At 39.0% G+C, this 17,880-nt stretch overlaps 1 protein-coding gene across 1 annotated transcript in view; it reads right to left on the bottom strand.

Moving 5' to 3' along the window:
- Positions 1 to 457: 457 nt before the first annotated feature.
- The window catches only part of LOC135478110 (uncharacterized), a 49,109-nt gene continuing 31,686 nt past the window's right edge, over positions 458 to 17,880 (bottom strand). The window contains exons 22-24 of the mRNA XM_064758380.1: positions 17,539 to 17,578; positions 6,985 to 7,076; positions 458 to 1,728 (exon numbers count right to left, since the gene is read on the bottom strand). Of these exons, the coding sequence (XP_064614450.1) occupies positions 1,556 to 1,728; positions 6,985 to 7,076; positions 17,539 to 17,578 (305 nt within the window). The 3' untranslated portion in view covers positions 458 to 1,555. The remainder of the gene's footprint in view (positions 1,729 to 6,984; positions 7,077 to 17,538; positions 17,579 to 17,880) is intronic.

Genomic DNA, 17,880 nt, shown 5'->3' on the forward strand with positions numbered 1-17,880 from the left:
TCACCTATGCTATTCACACAGCATACTCACACTTTTCACAGACTACTCATACATCCCATATTCACCTATGCTATTCACACAGCATACTCACACTTTTCACAGACTACTCATATATCCCATATTCACCTATGCTATTCACACAGCATACTCACACTTTTCACAGACTACTCATACATCCCATATTCATCTATGCTAATCACACAGTATACTCACACTTTTCACAGACTACTCATACATCCCATATTCATCTATGCTAATCACACAGCATACTCACACTTTTCACAGACTACTCATACATCCCATATTCATCTATGCTATTCACACAGCATACTCACACTTTTCATAGACTACTCATACATCCCATATTCATCTATGCTATCCACACAGCACACTCACACTTTTCATAGACTACTCATAAATCCCATATTCATCTATGCTATCCACACAGCATACTCACACTTTTCACAGACTACTCGTGGCTTGGGATTTCCCCAAATGGTTGTGACCAGATGTGATATGAATGTTAACTGCCTCCTCATTCATTCATTGTTTGACAACTAATCTTGAGTGAAAACTGCATAAAATACATGTGAATTTCAACAAGACAGTCCAAGAGCTAGATGAGATTTATTTCACATGAAAGTTATTAAAGCTTTGACTGTTTGGTGGGGTAGAGGTAGCCTACTTGACTACAGAAAACCTTGTCTTAAGAGCAGCCAGTGGTGGGGGTAGTGGGGCTCTTTCTAATTACCCCCCAATTCAGTTTTATTTGACCTTGTGCCTATAAGGCTGACACCAATGCTACATTGTATGTAAAGTCACACTCATTTCGAATCTGCAACTTTCAGGTTTTCTGTAGTCAGGCTGGCTACCTCTACCCTATCAAGCAGTCAAAGCTTTAGTATCTTTTATGTCAAATAAATCTCAGCTAGCTCTTGGAATAAGATGCTGAGCTACCGATGAGTGACATCTTATTACACATAGTCACAGGGAAACATACATGTTAAACTACTGTCATCGGTGTAATACAGAACTCATTAGTCATAATATTAGTCACAGTAACACTAGCATGCTTATAGTAACATCTGTGTGATCAATGTGTCACAGTAACACTAGCATGCTTATAGTAACATCTGTGTGACCAATGTGTCACAGTAACACTCGCATGCTTATAGTAACATCTGTGTGATCAATGTGATGACATGACTGTCATCCGAGATCACATAAGAAAAATGACATCACTGTTATTCTAGTAATTTGTTGTGTCAAAATATTACTTTGCAGACATCTCTCACGTTTCTGAAAAAAAGACTTCACAGATAAAGATAACGAATTTCATTTTCACCCTCTTTATCGATGTCCTTCCTAACATGTTCCTGAACTTTGCAAATACATGTAGAATGTTTGAATTGTCCATGTCTCCATGACAATGGCAAAAAAAACACTCCTTGAAGTCTGGGCAAGCTACACCTTGTCATTCTCCATGTCTTAGAAACTCTCCCTCCCCACATGTTCCTGATTGTGGAGAATGAGTTTTTACAGATTGGCAATGTTACTAATTGTCTTCCTCCATGTCTTCCTCACTCTCTTCCCTGACATGCTCCAGGTTGTGGAGAATGACCTTCTGCAGGCATGGACAGCCTGGTATCTGTTCGGTGACATCTTGCTTCACCCACGTACTGTCCAGATTAAGCAGGGTCAGACTGGGCAGATGGAGTGTTCGGATACCTGGGGCAGATAACATTATATATATTATAAATATATAATCAAATAATATATCAAATATTTGATGTCATAATTATTTCCTTACCCTTTCTTCCCTGTGAAAAGGTCATTGTGTCTCATACATAATGCCCAATATAATGATAATGGGTTTCCAGGCAGGAAATGTCATGAGGATTTGAAGCCATTATTTTTAAATGTACATGCTTAAACTTAAAATTGCTTATATACCTTTGCCTAAATAAAATCCGTAAGTGGGAAGGTCTGCCAGCAACCTGCGGATGGTCGTGGGTTTTCCCTGGGCTCTGCCTGGTTTCCTCCCACCAAAATGCTGGCTGCCGTTGTATAAGTGAAATACCCTTGTGTACGGCGTAAAACACCAGTCAAATAAATAAATAAACCCACGACCATCCACAGGTTGCTGGCAGACCTTCCCACATACGACCAGAGAGGAAGCCAGCATGAACTGGACTTGAACTCACGGCGACCGCAGAAACTTTGGAAAGAATGTACATGTCAGCATCTGCAGATGTGTGCATCGGAAACTTTGTGAAAAATTTGGGGGACATATTTGTCGTCATGTTATATTGAAGCGGAACCTCCGTGGCTCAGTTGGTTAGCGCATTAGCGCAGCTTAATGACCCAGGAGCCTCTCACCAATGCGGTCGCTGTAAGTTCAAGTCCAGCTGGCTACCTCTCCAGCCGTATGTGGGAAGGTCTGCCAGCAACCTGCGGATGGTCGTGGGTTTCCCCCGGGCTCTGCCCGGTTTCCTCCCACCATAATGCTGGCCGCCGTCATACAAGTGAAATATTATTGAGTACGGCGTAAAACACCAATCAAATAAATAAATAAATATATTGATGCATGTGTTGTAACAGAGCGTATTACCAGAGAGAGGTGCCTAATAATGAAAACAGGACACTCCCACCATTCCTGTCTTAAACATAACTGACAAGAAGTAAAACTCGTGGGTGATCAATACGAGTTAAAATCATGCAAACCTGATCAAAAAGGTATATGGTAACTGACCCTTCTTCATCCCTGCCCAATACATGATTATTTAATCTCACATAATGTTAGCACACATATGAACTAAAATGGTGAAATTTGGAACCATTTACATGTATATCCTCTTATTGACAGAGTTCCACCATTCACAGGATTCAGATGTATTCCTTGGCAACTGGTGTATTGACACTCATAATGATACAAGATGTTACATAGTTACTTCTGTTACAGCATTCTAATAATGGGGCCTCCGTGGCTCAGTCGGTTAGCGCGCTAGCGCAGCGTAATGACCCAGGAGCCTCTCACCAATGCGGTCGCTGTGAGTTCAAGTCCAGCTCATACTGGCTTCCTCTCCGGCCGTAAGTGGGAAGGTCTGTCAGCAACCTGCGGATGGTCGTGGGTTTCCCCCGGGCTGTGCCCGGTTTCCACCCAACATAATGCTGGCCGCCGTCGTATAAGTGAAATATTCTTGAGTACGGCGTAAAACACCAATCAGATAAATAAATAAAATACAGCATTCTAATGTGATTAAATGGTAGCACAGTAATTTTATAATAATGCAGCACTTGTTGTTTGCTGCAATGCTGTCAAAACTATCCCTTAGGCTACTGTAATAAACAGAAAATTAATAAGAGAGTTGAACTTAAATGCTCCAGTGGCCAGAAATGTGTTGCTTTACAGAGCTCAGCAAACAAGAGTCTCTCTATGTTCATTTATGAACCAAGTCCGAAAAAAAAACCAAGGTCCCATCAATGCAATAGAGATTCTGCCAACATTTCAACATTATCCCTCATTTCTCGCAATAAAACTGACATCCAACTGCAGCCTGCGGTGAGCAAATGTTTGCAGATGGTGCAATATGTGCAAGGCCGCGAGCGAGTGCAGCATCATTCCTCCTTCTCAATTAACACAGTGGCTACATTACGCCATTCTGCACTCCACAAAAACTGGTCAGTCCTCATGATTATTTCCTGCTGCAACACAAAACGTTAACCGATTCTCCTGAGACTGCTGTAATGTGGCTGGGCGCAATTGCCTGTTGTACATGGCCCAATTCTACATGAAGTATTTACTTTTGATGGATGAGGTTTCCGCTGATCTCGACGTTGAAATTCTGTGAAGTTTTTGTCAGGCATTGCTTCACTGAACATTCACATACATATAGATTAATTTTAATTTTTAATACAGCTTTAGGATAAAAACAATATCTGATAACTTTTGACCTGCCAACTTAAACTACGCTTGACAGTATTTCAGTACCAACTGTTCATTGCAATGTCTGCTGTTAAATGTCAAGGTCATGCTGCATGTATATCAGACATGGCTTGTTATAATGTGAAATTAAAAATGACACAGACTGACTTTTTGCAATATATTCACCAATAATTAGATCTGAATGATGTATTTATCTACTTACTGATTTATTTGATTGGAGTTCAGGGCCTTAAACAAGACTTTTTCACTTACAAGAATAAGGTCAAGTTTGTTGGTAAAGTAATTGTAGTTAAAAACCATATAAGAACGGGTCAAAGGTCAATTTTTGGGTTAAATTACCTTAAAACAAGGGCATCAGTCACAACTGAGTATGAGAATGAAACTTTATACATTCCTCATGACAACCTGATCACTAAAAGCCAATTCTTAAGTCCCCGGGTCATGCACCAAGCCACTTAAGAAGGGCCTAATTTACACTAATTAGGACTTATATCGGTTATGTTGTGTACGAGGAAATTTGGTTAACCAAAAGATACCTTAATATGTACTAATTATATAACGGTAATTCTTAAGTACAAACTCCATGCTAAAAACCATTTAAGAACAGGTCAAAGGTGAAAATATTTGAGTGTGAGTCCAGGCAACCTGACCACTAAAAACTAATTCTTAATTGTTCAGCTGATGAACTAAACTACTAATTAAAGTCATATGTGAATTTTCCTTTGTCGAGTACAAGAATGAGTTTTTGACGAAAAGTTGCTTTGAGATAAACTCATCTCAAAATGCTACTTAGCTGACTTGTATTTAATAATGCAATGTAATTCGTGCTCTGCGTGCTCTGCGTGCTCTGGAGGAGTGCCGACCATCACCAGATGCCCAACAAACCGTAAGACCTAAATCCACAGTCTAAACAGCGCAGCCTTGATCAGAACACCAGTCAAAACTTTAATATCAGAAACAAAAATCAGAAAAAAACAGAAGAAACAAGAAGTCTGCAATTATGTTTGAATGTAAAATGCACTTAGAATAATTTTTGGACATCATTGCCTGTGTCCTTTCTGGAGAATGACAGCTTCACATTACTCCTTGTGAGTTTATTTGTTTTACCTTCTACAAATGTCAAGAAAAGATGAAGTCCACAACAATAACCAATTATTGCTCCTGGACAGAATGGTTCCAGATTGAACACATGCCAATTTGGATGACGAGGAAAGACATCAGATGAAGTCTCGACCACAGATGAAGTCTCGACCACAGATAAAGTCTCGACCACAGATGAAGTCTCCACATCAGATGAAGTCTCCACATCAGATGAAGTCTCCACATCAGATGAAGTCTCCACATCAGATGAAGAGGAATATCATTAAGATGTACAGCACAAAGAGAAAAACCAGAGCAGCGATGACAGTGAGATAGCTGGCAAATGGTGAAATACCGGTGACAGCATCTTGTCAGTTTACCTCAGTTAGAGTTTCATTCTAACTGATCACGTGCAAAAATAGCACTAAATTACACGCCCCCTAAAAGACTAGTCAAGCAAAGAAAACCTAGACTGAGATGCCTTTCCTAAAATTCTGATTGAATCCAAATCAGTTAGTAAATATTTTTCCAATATTTTTATGTTTCTAGCTCTGAATTAGGTGAAGTGAATCTTTTTGTCATATTAAAGAAAATTTTGTCATATTTAACTATTGTCGTATAGTTTCTTATTATTGTTAATACATTTTTCAGAATGACATATCACTGCTTAGCTTGTTTTTGCATGCTAGAGTTGGAACTCCATCTCTTCTTGACAAATGTAGAACAAATAAACCCACAAGGAGTAACGTCAAGCTATCATTCTCCAGAAAAGACACAGGCAATGATGTTCAAAAATAACTTCAAGGGCATTTGACATTCCAAAGCAATGGCAGTCTTCTCGTTTTTTCTGTTCAGATTTTGTTTTTAAAAAAGTGACTTTCAATCATGTACCCGATTGGGTTATTGTGATTATCCCCTTTCAGAAAATAATTTCAGCCATTTCAGTAAATCTAGTCCATTCTTAAGCCAATCAGAACACAGGATTGAAGACTTTAAGAATTACCATTTCATAATGACCATTTCCTGATGCATCTTGTTGCACAAGTTCACCTGCAAAACTGACAGTACCAACATATGCCAGAAAAGTGTTAATTAGGTGGTTTATTGGTGGCTTGCTTTTTATATATTAAAGCGCTGACTGGTGTTCCAAACAAGGCTGCGCTGTTTAGGCTGTGGCTGTAAGTCCTTTGGGATTGCCAGACACTCCTCCAGAGAATGAAGAGTGTGTATGTGCATGTTGGAATTTCATTAGCATTCTTCGTCAAAAAAACAAATACACGACATAGGAAAAATGATAACTGACGTTAATTACTGGTTTAGCACATAAGCTGAACAGTCAACAATAGGTCATGAGTGATCGGGTTGTCATGAGGAATGTATAAATTAAGTTTTATCCTCGAACTCTATGGTGATCAATGCTTTGGTTTAAGGTAATTTAGTTCAAACATTGACTCTGACTCATTCTAAAAGGGTTTTTAGCATGCAGTTGCAACTTAAGAATTAACATTTTATAATTAGAACATCACAAGGTATCTTTTGGTGAAAAAAATTTCCTTGTATGCAACATGACCTACAAAAGTCTTAATTAGTGTTAATTAGACCATTCTTAAGTGAATGAGTGCATGGGCTGGGAACTTCAGAAATAGTTTTCAGTAATCACGTTCTCATTCGGGATGTATAAACTGACTTACATACTCGTATTCCATTGTGACTGATAAAATCTGTTTTAGGGTACCCCTGGAGGGCTGTGCACGGGTGTTGCACTTAACAATCACCGTTTTAGCATTTTCACACATGGTTCTGTATGTTGAAATTGTGTCAAACCTTTTGTAGGCGACCTCAGTGATAAACCTCTGCTAGCTCCTGGATTAACATGAAGAGTGTATCCGGTAACATTGACTGGCCCCAGGGCAAATGTCTCCCACCCCCAACCCTTGCCACGGCTGTGCTGACATTACCTTTATTGGAGACTCTGGTCCTGCTGAGGTTAAGCTTGGTGAGAGACACACAGCTGTTAAGAGCACCCTCCATCAGAAACTTGCTGCTCACCCTGCAAACACAGCATCAGAACAAATAAACACGCAATCTTCACACGTCAGTGTTACACATGTACATACAGACAGATCCAGGTAGGATATTTGACATCTGGGCCTCTCAAACATGATACAGGGGATCAACTTAAGCCTTTCAAGCCAATCTCTATTGACTGTGCACAGCCCTTCAGTGTTAAAGCTCTGATCATATACATGTAACCATTTCATATTCAACCGGTTTCAATATTTTTTCCATTATTAATGACTCAAGCCATGTTTGCCAGTCATGATGTTAACAGTGTTTGAGCAACAAATATACACAGCTGTAATTTCTCAACAATACTTTCTTCATTAACGAGTAATTTCACTTTTTATTCCATATTTTCTCCAGAACTCGGTTTTCCCCCAATACGCACTTCCATAGGTAATAATATAGCCACCATTCCTCCACAATTACCATTAATGATATCACACTGGGCTCAGAATTCCTTCCTTTGACATCATCATTGAACTATAGATAATATAGGTATCTTAATATTTATAGATCTTGGCCAGAAGTAATAACGCTTTGGTCTGGGAACCAATTTATTACATAAATATATTTATTTATTTATTCATTTTCAGCAATATTACTTGTACCTGTTGTCTCATATACAATGACATTTATGGTCTTAGGATGGGATATGACAGCTACAGGTCTACAACAGAGTATTCAATGGATCCACTAAAATAACCCTACTCCGTGCACATGTATCTCTGATGCCAAAAGAGCATCACACTTTAATGGCAACTCACTACACCATTACAGTAAGAACCTAGGTATACAGTAATAAGTGTGGCAGTGCATACATGTTTTCTTATAACTGGCAACTGTCCATTAAAGGAGAAGAAAGTTCGAGTATCAAACAAATACCACTGAATAGAATATGCATTTCCTCACAGGTGCATGCCATAAAAAAAAAAATTCTATTATATACCATAAGTTGATAAATTATAAATAAATTCAGCGGCAAAATCCGCTGTGGGCAACTCCATTTTGCCTAAGAACTATTCCTGAAGTCTTCTGTGTTAGGAGGAGAATTTCTGTTGGAAACCGCTGAAGTGTAGTTCGTACATTTCCAGTGGAAAATGTACGTGACCTGCCAGCCCGCCGGTACTTCGCGTTGCTTTGGTCATTTCCGCTTGACAATCAGGAAACCGGAATCTTGGACATAGGTTCTCTCATGGGCTGAGAGGCGACACACCCCCAGCATAAATTAAAGGGTGTTGGAGGTCCCGATGGACTCAGCGATTTATCTCAGCTATGCGGTTTTCAAGCTTTACCTGTATGGCGAGGAAAAATCGCAAAATCATGCTGCAGACACCACCAGATAAAAAAAAAATGCGCTCTTTTCAGGCTATTGTGTCATTGTTTTAAGTTTTCTTCTCCTTTAAACAAACCTCAGGAATACGCCAAGAAATCCCTAGTTGCCTACATGTAGGTAACAGGTAATACTGGTTGAATAAAGCTAAAATTTCATCCAAAAAAGGGCATTTTTAGAGGGAAATAAATGTCATAAAATATCACCTTAGGTGCTAAATTTGACGTTTGCCCACTAGGATATTTACCTACCTAAATATTCCTTCTAAATAAACCTCGACAGGTTTTCAAACAAATAGCATCTCAGAATCAAGCAAAATGTGCACCTTAGTCATGAACAAAATTTTAAGGAGCTATTTCAGTAAAATCTTTGAGAGGCATTTAGAAGTTGAGTTGGACAACATAACAATAGGTATGGATAACAACTTCTGTTTATTTGGAAGTGACGTTTCGGTATGGATACTAATATTGTTTTCAAGCTACTTGTTAGCTATTTCAATGTCAAGACCTGTATGTCTTAAAGGCAGGGTTAAATGATAAGAATTAAGGTGGTCTAAACTGCTTTACTAGATCTTCAAAAAATACCAAACGTATTAAAACCATTGTTGATAGTTTTGTTGATAGAACAAAACGCAAACAAAAGTTTTCTGTCCTTTCCAATTTTGCCTGGTGTGACAGAGTGCAGGGACACCTGGAGTCACACATGGCACAAATGTCATCCTACTTTCAAATGCACATGACATCATTCCGGCATAGCAGCCTTCCTTCACATCTTATCTGCCTGATTTGTCGTCACGTAAGGAATATTATCGCGTCTCAAAAGAAAAATTGTACCGAAACTGCTGAAGATTTTTTTGCTGTTTTTGAGGACTTTTCATTTATAGGTGTGAACTAGAATTATTCACATGAAATCTTTTCAAACTGTGGCATTAGCTCTGTTTTCATAGGGTATCCGTCATATCATTTTAATATTTCCGCAGTGGTTTCTCTCAGGACCGAAGTACAGGTAGCATAAGTCGTGAATGATGACAAGTTGGTACATGGATTGTTCTCATATTTCTAACACCCACAGTTAGATTATTACTCACTCCACAGCGCCCCTTTAATGCCACATCAATCCATAAGGTACAATGTAATTTTCAGAAAGGCTATGCACATGTACTTGTAAGAATATTAATTAGAGAAGATGTGTAGCTGAAGGATACACGTTCCTCTCTAATTTGACTTCAAGAGGATTCCTTATGTTAAAGAGCACTGACTGCCTGAGGTTGTGAGATGTGAAACTTGCCAGGCCCCGAACCTTGTATGGATTTACACACACAGCGGTCATGACTTAACTTTATATACAGTACACAGGAGACATCTCAATATGGCAAACCCTCTTGGCCAACAACTGCGGTAACAAATACCCGCGTGCTATTAAACACAGTGATCTGAAGTGGGCAGTAGGCCTTGTATACATTTCTCCTTAATACAGCAAAGCTTCCCCTAGAGCGTCAGAACTTTGTTAAAAGTGGAGAAAACATAAAAGTTCAGATGAAAGAATGCAAAAAGTTATTCCTAAATGTAGTGTTCAATATTTTTTTCTGATTTTTTTTGGAGAAAAAGATACTTGAAAATAATTTTTGTATGGCTGGTATTTGGGACCACCTTTTGGTATTTATAGTCTTTGTTTAATAATGTCATAAATGAGGATGTAACACAGGTTTAATAAATATTTTTGCACTAGAACTTGTTCTTTTTAGCTAACAAATGTATTAAACCTCAATTTAGATCATATTTATATTTTTAATATGTTGATAAATATTATCATAATTTAGGTTAAATGTATATGTTTCGATATAAACAACAAATTTACATTCAAATAAATTTATTACACAAGCACCATATACTTCTTTAGAATATTATTGTGCATCAACAATAAATACCAAAAGTTGGTCCCAAATACTCACTATACAAAAATGTTTTCAAATACCCTTTTCTCTTGAAAAAGAAAAATCCCCCAAAAATATTAAAGATCATATTTACAAATAAGTTTTGATGCTCTTTCATCTGATTTTGGAATCAGTTTTATGTTTTCTTCTCCTTTAATTTAAGAAATCAGCACAATAGTGAAATAAAAAGCCATTTACAAGTAGATCACATGTTAATCTCCTGAGGGTGATGACTTTTAAACAAAATAACCACAAAGTAAGCTGCAAACTCTTGGCAGGGTCGTTTAACTTGACTCATTGCAAGAATCTGTCAAATATTAAGATGTTATGGTTTACGATGTGAAGGATCATAAGTCTGCAACAGATGATAACAGAACACCTCCAAACCTGTTCAAACACCTATCTTAATACATACATGAGTTTAAATAGTACCTGTGCAAGATATTGACCATGTGCTTTATTTTCCCACCATGGATAAGATATTGACCATGTGCTTTCATTTCCCACCATGGATAAGATATTGACCATGTGCTCACATTTCCCACCATGGATAAGATATTGACCATGTGCTTTCATTTCCCACCATGGATAAGATATAGACCAAGTGCTTTCATTTTCCCACGATGGATAAGATATAGATCATGTGCTCACATTTCCCACCATGGATAAGATATAGATCATGTGCTTTCATTTCCCACCATGGATAAGATATTGACCGTGTGCTCACGTTTCCCACCATGGATAAGATATAGATCATGTGCTTTCATTTCCCACCATGGATAAGATATTGACCATGTGCTCACATTTCCCACCATGGATAAGATATTGACCATGTGCTTTCATTTCCCACCATGGATAAGATATTGACCATGTGCTTTCATTTCCCACCATGGATAAGATATTGACCATGTGCTTTCATTTCCCACCATGGATAAGATATTGACCATGTGCTCACATTTCCCACCATGGATAAGATATAGATCATGTGCTTTCATTTCCCACCATGGATAAGATATAGATCATGTGCTTTCATTTCCCACCATGGATAAGATATTGACCATGTGCTTTCATTTCCCACCATGGATAAGATATTGACCATGTGCTTTCATTTCCCACCATGGATAAGATATTGACCATGTGCTCACATTTCCCACCATGGATAAGATATAGATCATGTGCTTTCATTTCCCACCATGGATAAGATATAGACCATGTGCTTTCATTTCCCACCATGGATAAGATATAGATCATGTGCTTTCATTTCCCACCATGGATAAGATATTGACCATGTGCTTTCATTTCCCACCATGGATAAGATATTGACCATGTGCTCACATTTCCCACCATGGATAAGATATAGATCATGTGCTTTCATTTCCCACCATGGATAAGACATAGACCATGTGCTCACATTTCCCACCATGGATAAGATATTGACCATGTGCTTTCATTTCCCACCATGGATAAGATATTGACCATGGGCTCACATTTCCCACTGTGGATAAGATATAGACCATGTGCTTTCATTTCCCACCATGGATAAGATACTGACCATGTGCTTTCATTTCCCACCATGGATAAGATATTGACCATGTGCTCACATTTCCCACTGTGGATAAGATATTGACCATGTGCTTTTATTTCTCACCATGAATAAGATATTGACCATGTGCTTTCATTTCCCACCACAAATAAACCATTGTATTTTGAGGAGGGATGGGGATACCCCCTGTCTGTATTGTGTATTTTCAGGAGGGGTGGGGATACCCCCATGTCTGTATTGTGTATTTTCAGGAGGGGTGGGGATACCCCCATGTCTGTATTGTGTATTTTCAGGAGGGGTGGGGATACCCCCATGTCTGTATTGTGTATTTTCAGGAGGAGTGGGGATACCCCCTGTCTGTATTGTGATGCTGTACCCACAAGTGTATACCATAGCGTCCTCTATACATACTGCCATGCAAGCTCTTTTGGAAGCACATTGTACAAAACTGATCACAAATGATATCGAATTCTCCACTCTACCAAAGCTGGACTGACTGACTTCATCTTCTGTTCCATGTACTTGTGTAAGTAGGCCTTATCTCACCTTGCTGTACCACCCTCATGGCCTCAAGCCCATCCCGTATCCTTGCCTGCACTCCCTTTCCAGTCCAAAAGCAGATTTTGACGTGCAGACCTTGAGCGCCAAAATGTTCTTGCTAAAGATCTATACAGACAATTTGTTTCAAATTAACCCATTTGATATAAGTAATTATCACCATGCCGTTTTCATCTTTAAAATGTAGGGCACAAGAATGAAAACATTATCAGTATTAATAAAACATGTAATATCCCTTATAATTAACATCAAGGCTTGCACCCTGTTCCCACTTCCTGCTCTCCGTTTACCCTAACCACCCACCCAATAAGCCATACAGAGGCACTGGATCCCCCAGCAACTCTTCATCATATGCCTGCCATCTGACCTGACATGCCTTGCACTGTTGCAACTCTCAATTACAGCCTCTGGGAATGTGGTAGGTGCAGTGATGAGGAAGTATGGGTAATCCGAGAGCCCAGGTAATGGGGTTCTTATCTTATCACCATGGGGGTGACCAGCACAGTAATAGGCACTTTGTAGAAGATGAATGAAGCTTTGTCAGCCTGGGCTGGGGTTACACAAACAGGGCTCAGTGTTTCTGTACCATCCCAGCAGGTATTAGCAGCATCACAAGCCCTCTGTCCTTGAACTGTAACCTCTACCCATTACCAGCTAAAAAAACATGCACACATTATGTCTTGAACGTCTGGTACATGTATATAATTGCGAACGCCTCTTATGAAAACCCCACCAGTAGAGATCCTGGTCAACCAAAAAAAGTCAGAGTCTAAATTTTGGGATATTTGTCCATTTATTCGTCTGAATGGATTATACCCTAAATCAAAACTTAGATCAATAAAATATAACTTTAGATTACACTATATAACTTTCAATCTGATGAACACATGTAGAAGCCAATCCACACTAGATTCCTAGAGTGGCCATTTTACCTCCTCCACCACCACCCACCCTTGCCATTGGAACCCATTCTTTCGTTTTTTGGTCAGAAATTGTCACAAAACGTCAGATCATCATAAATCATAACCGAAAAAATAACCGAATAATGAAAATTGTTCTGCTGCCTGCACCAATTCTCTTATATATTCTGAGGGAAAACAAGGAATCAAGGGTCAATATGACAGCCGTCAGGTTTATGGGGAGGAAGAGACCAGACACACCTACACAGTGTTTACATTTGCTTGACAGCTGAGCAATCTAGGAGAGTCAACTCAAAAGTTTAATGTCTTGAAGTTTTAATTATTATTTCATTATTGTACAGTTGTATGTCTTCTTACAAACCAACATAGTACTGGTAACAATACAAAAGTTTCCCTATTGATTTGATGGGATACCAGAACAAGTCTGCAGTGAGACGTATTACATCATATCAGTGACCCTAGACATTCCACTGCAGCGTCAGCAGTGTGACGTATTACATCATATCAGTGACCCTAGACATTCCACTGCAGCGTCGGCAGTGTGACGTATTACATCATATCAGTGACCCTAGACATTCCACTACAGCGTCAGCAGTGTGACGTATTACATCATATCGGTGACTCTAGACATTCCACTGCAGTGTCAGCAGTGTGACGTATTACATCATATCAGTGACCCTAGACATTCCACTGCAGCGTCAGCAGTGTGACGTATTACATCATATCGGTGACCCTAGACATTCCACTGCAGCGTCAGCAGTGTGACGTATTACATCATATCAGTGACCCTAGACATTCCACTGCAGCGTCAGCAGTGTGACGTATTACATCATATCAGTGACTCTAGACATTCCACTGCAGCGTCAGCAGTGTGACGTATTACATCATATCAGTGACCCTAGACATTCCACTGCAGCGTCAGCAGTGTGACGTATTACATCATATCGGTGACCCTAGACATTCCACTGCAGCGTCAGCAGTGTGACGTATTACATCATATCGGTGACCCTAGACATTCCACTGCAGCGTCAGCAGTGTGACGTATTACATCATATCAGTGACCCTAGACATTCCACTGCAGTGTCAGCAGTGTGACGTACTACATCATATCAGTGACCCTAGACATTCCACTGCAGTGTCAGCAGTGTGACGTATTACATCATATCAGTGACCCTAGACATTCCACTGCAGTGTCAGCAGTGTGACGTATTACATCATATCAGTGACCCTAGACATTCCACTGCAGCGTCGGCAGTGTGACGTATTACATCATATCAGTGACCCTAGACGTTCCACTGCAGCGTCGGCAGTGTGACGTATTACATCATATCAGTGACCCTAGACATTCCACTGCAGTGTCGGCAGTGTGACGTATTACATCATATCAGTGACCCTAGACATTCCACTGCAGCGTCAGCAGTGTGACGTATTACATCATATCAGTGACCCTAGACATTCCACTGCAGTGTCGGCAGTGTGACGTATTACATCATATCAGTGACCCTAGACATTCCACTGCAGTGTCGGCAGTGAGACGTATTACATCATATCAGTGACCCTAGACATTCCACTGCAGTGTCGGCAGTGTGACGTATTACATCATATCAGTGACCCTAGACATTCCACTGCAGCGTCAGCAGTGTGACGTCACAGTGGGTAGACCAAATACCCTGTACGTCACAGATACAACCGCTGCAGACAACATGTTTAGGGTCACGCAACAAAAGACTTGTGAGGTGCAAGTCCTAATTCACACTAGCGCCACCTGTTCTGAGAAGAAAATCCGTCATCCTCCAATTTAACCGATCTTAAACCTGTCCCAGTGTCGATTAAAAACGAAACAGAATATTTTTGGATTTTTATTACAATTAGGGCTAAAAGCTTCCTTGACAATACTCATTCATGATATTGATTTGAAGGTATTTTCTTCCAATGACCTGAGATGATGGGTTAGATGAAAGACACTCACAATGCTGTTAAAGATTTCATTTTAGTTTTTGAGTTTCAAATTAACTAATTGTTTATGTGATCTTTTTGTCATTTTGTACATGATAAAAAAAACTGACAAATCTACCCCAAAACACTTCCTGTCTAAAATTGATGTTTTAAAAAAGAGAAATTTCCAAAATGTCATTTAAATTAATAATTACCACGACAATAAAAATCCTCAAATTTTTCATTATGCTGTTACAGATACAAAAAACAAACAGAAGTTAATATCTTGTAATTTTAAATTATTTTTCCAGCTAGCATCCTGTTTAATTTCTCTCTTTCCAGTATTGAAATGCTTTATGGTGTCAACATCATGGTAATCAATGTCAAGTTTCCAGTGAAAAGCTGATTGTACTTCCTATATTTCTTATTTTTTTATAATATTGTGATCTTAAACATTCATCTTAATCAAAAAACAATAACATGTTAAATATCATCTGGCGAGTTAACTTGGTCAACATCTACATGTATAGGTATGATTATAGCAATGCATGGTAGCAACGGTCAATAATCTTTTTTTTCATGTGAACTTCAAAAATTGCGAAATGTTCTTGACCATGAATTACAATGACTTGGTTTATTAAACATCATCGAAATACAGTTTGCACAGTTCCCTGTTCATGTTCAATTTGAACAAGCAAAGGATCAATGCAAACCGACGCTACAGCTACACAGAATGTTCATCAAGCCGAGGATGACCCACAAGAAATCAGAATGTGTGACCTCAACCTGACAGTTACATAATCCTAGACAAGACATCCACACAGAGATGATTAAGCCCACAAAAGTTGACATAGGTCCAGAACTATAGAAGGCCAAAATCCAATCTTAGACTATCTGAGCATCTGACTGTCCTCAGTTCACTAACTGTTGGACAAGTAAAGGCGTTTTCTGCTTCCAGAATGTCGTGGGTGTTAGATGACCACCTAGCTGGATCAATTAGTGTCAGGGCTTTAGGGAAATCATCCCCTCCCAAAATGTTGAGGACGACTTTGAATGCTTACAGCACCAAAAATATCCTATACTTGTGGCTTGATTGCTTCAGGGTGGGCTTTATTTCCAAAAATGTCAGAATTAATTTTTCCGCTAAATCAGAGAATTGTGAATGAATAACCGAATGGAAGGCCATTAGGGTGAAAGCTTTGGGTACCAATAAACCTGGATAGCTTTGACCAAATGTAATGGTCACTGGGCTTTTCATTGGCAATATCCGTACCTATGTACTCAAGATTTTCAACATATACAAAACATCAAAACCACAGTGCACAAGAATGTTTGTCTCTACACGTACATGTGTTTACCCTGATTCCTCAACCTTTTTGCATCTGACAAAGCAAATTTCAGAGCAATTTAAGCTCATTTTTAATTGGATTTTGGAGACTAAATTTCATTGGTTGGATTGACTAATTTCAGGGCTTTACAAAAAGTATATTTTTATCAATCAACACAGAGTAACACTTTCAGAATTTGCTTGAATAAACACCTCGCAAACATGCGAAAAAGCTGAGGAAACACAGTACCCAGGTTTTATATTCTTGCAAAAAGCTCAGTTTAGTTTAACCATAGATTCTGAAGTGAGGTGAAGCTGGTTGTTTAACTGTGTCATGAAAAGGAATTGATGAGTTGAAGAATGAAACTTTCCTTAATACTCTTTTAAATGTAACAATCTTAGTGTCTATTGGTTAGTGCTCAATGGCACCTCTTTCAGAAAATGTCTCAGGACTGAAGTCCTGCAGATCCTGAAAAAAAAACTCTGAAAAATGTACGTACCAACAAAACAGTCTTGGTTACTTGTGACATAATACATCTATGACACCTGCATTCACATGTGTAATGTACACGTGCTGTGTACATATGTAGTGTACATGTGTTGTGTACATGTGCAGTGTACATGTGCGGTGTACATGTGTAGTTTACAGGTGTAGTTTACATGTGCAGTGTACATGTGTGGTGTACATGTGCTGTGTACATGTGTGGTGTACATGTGCAGTGTACATGTACAGTGTAAATGTGTGTTGTACATCTGCTGTGTACATGTATAGTGTACATGTGTAGTGTACATGTACAGTGTACATGTGCGGTGTACATATCCTGTGTACATGTGTGGTGTACACGTGTCGTGTACATGTATAGTGTACCTCGTAGGTGCATACATAATAAGGTGTAACTCACCCACTGGAGGCAAGGCTTAATTCTGTCAACTTTTTAAAACCTGCAAATAAACAGTAAAAAAACAAAAAAAACAAAAATGAAATCGTAAATTTCACATCAGTGATATCTTTCTGTAACCTTGTTGCAGAACTCATAAGTTACACTCGAGGAAAGCAAGCGGCATTTTCCGACATATATTGGATAAGATCCCCATAAATCAGTCAGCATACCCCAGAAACTGATGCTGATGTGATCCCTTCAATTTTTACAGACTTCATTTCATGTTCATTGAACAACCTTCCCCATAAATCACAATAAAACAAAATGATCAAACTGAGTTGTTCCACGCTGCAAATATGCAAA

The sequence above is a fragment of the Liolophura sinensis genome, chromosome 11, assembly GCF_032854445.1.
Source record: "Liolophura sinensis isolate JHLJ2023 chromosome 11, CUHK_Ljap_v2, whole genome shotgun sequence".
Lineage (NCBI taxonomy): Eukaryota > Metazoa > Mollusca > Polyplacophora > Chitonida > Chitonidae > Liolophura > Liolophura sinensis.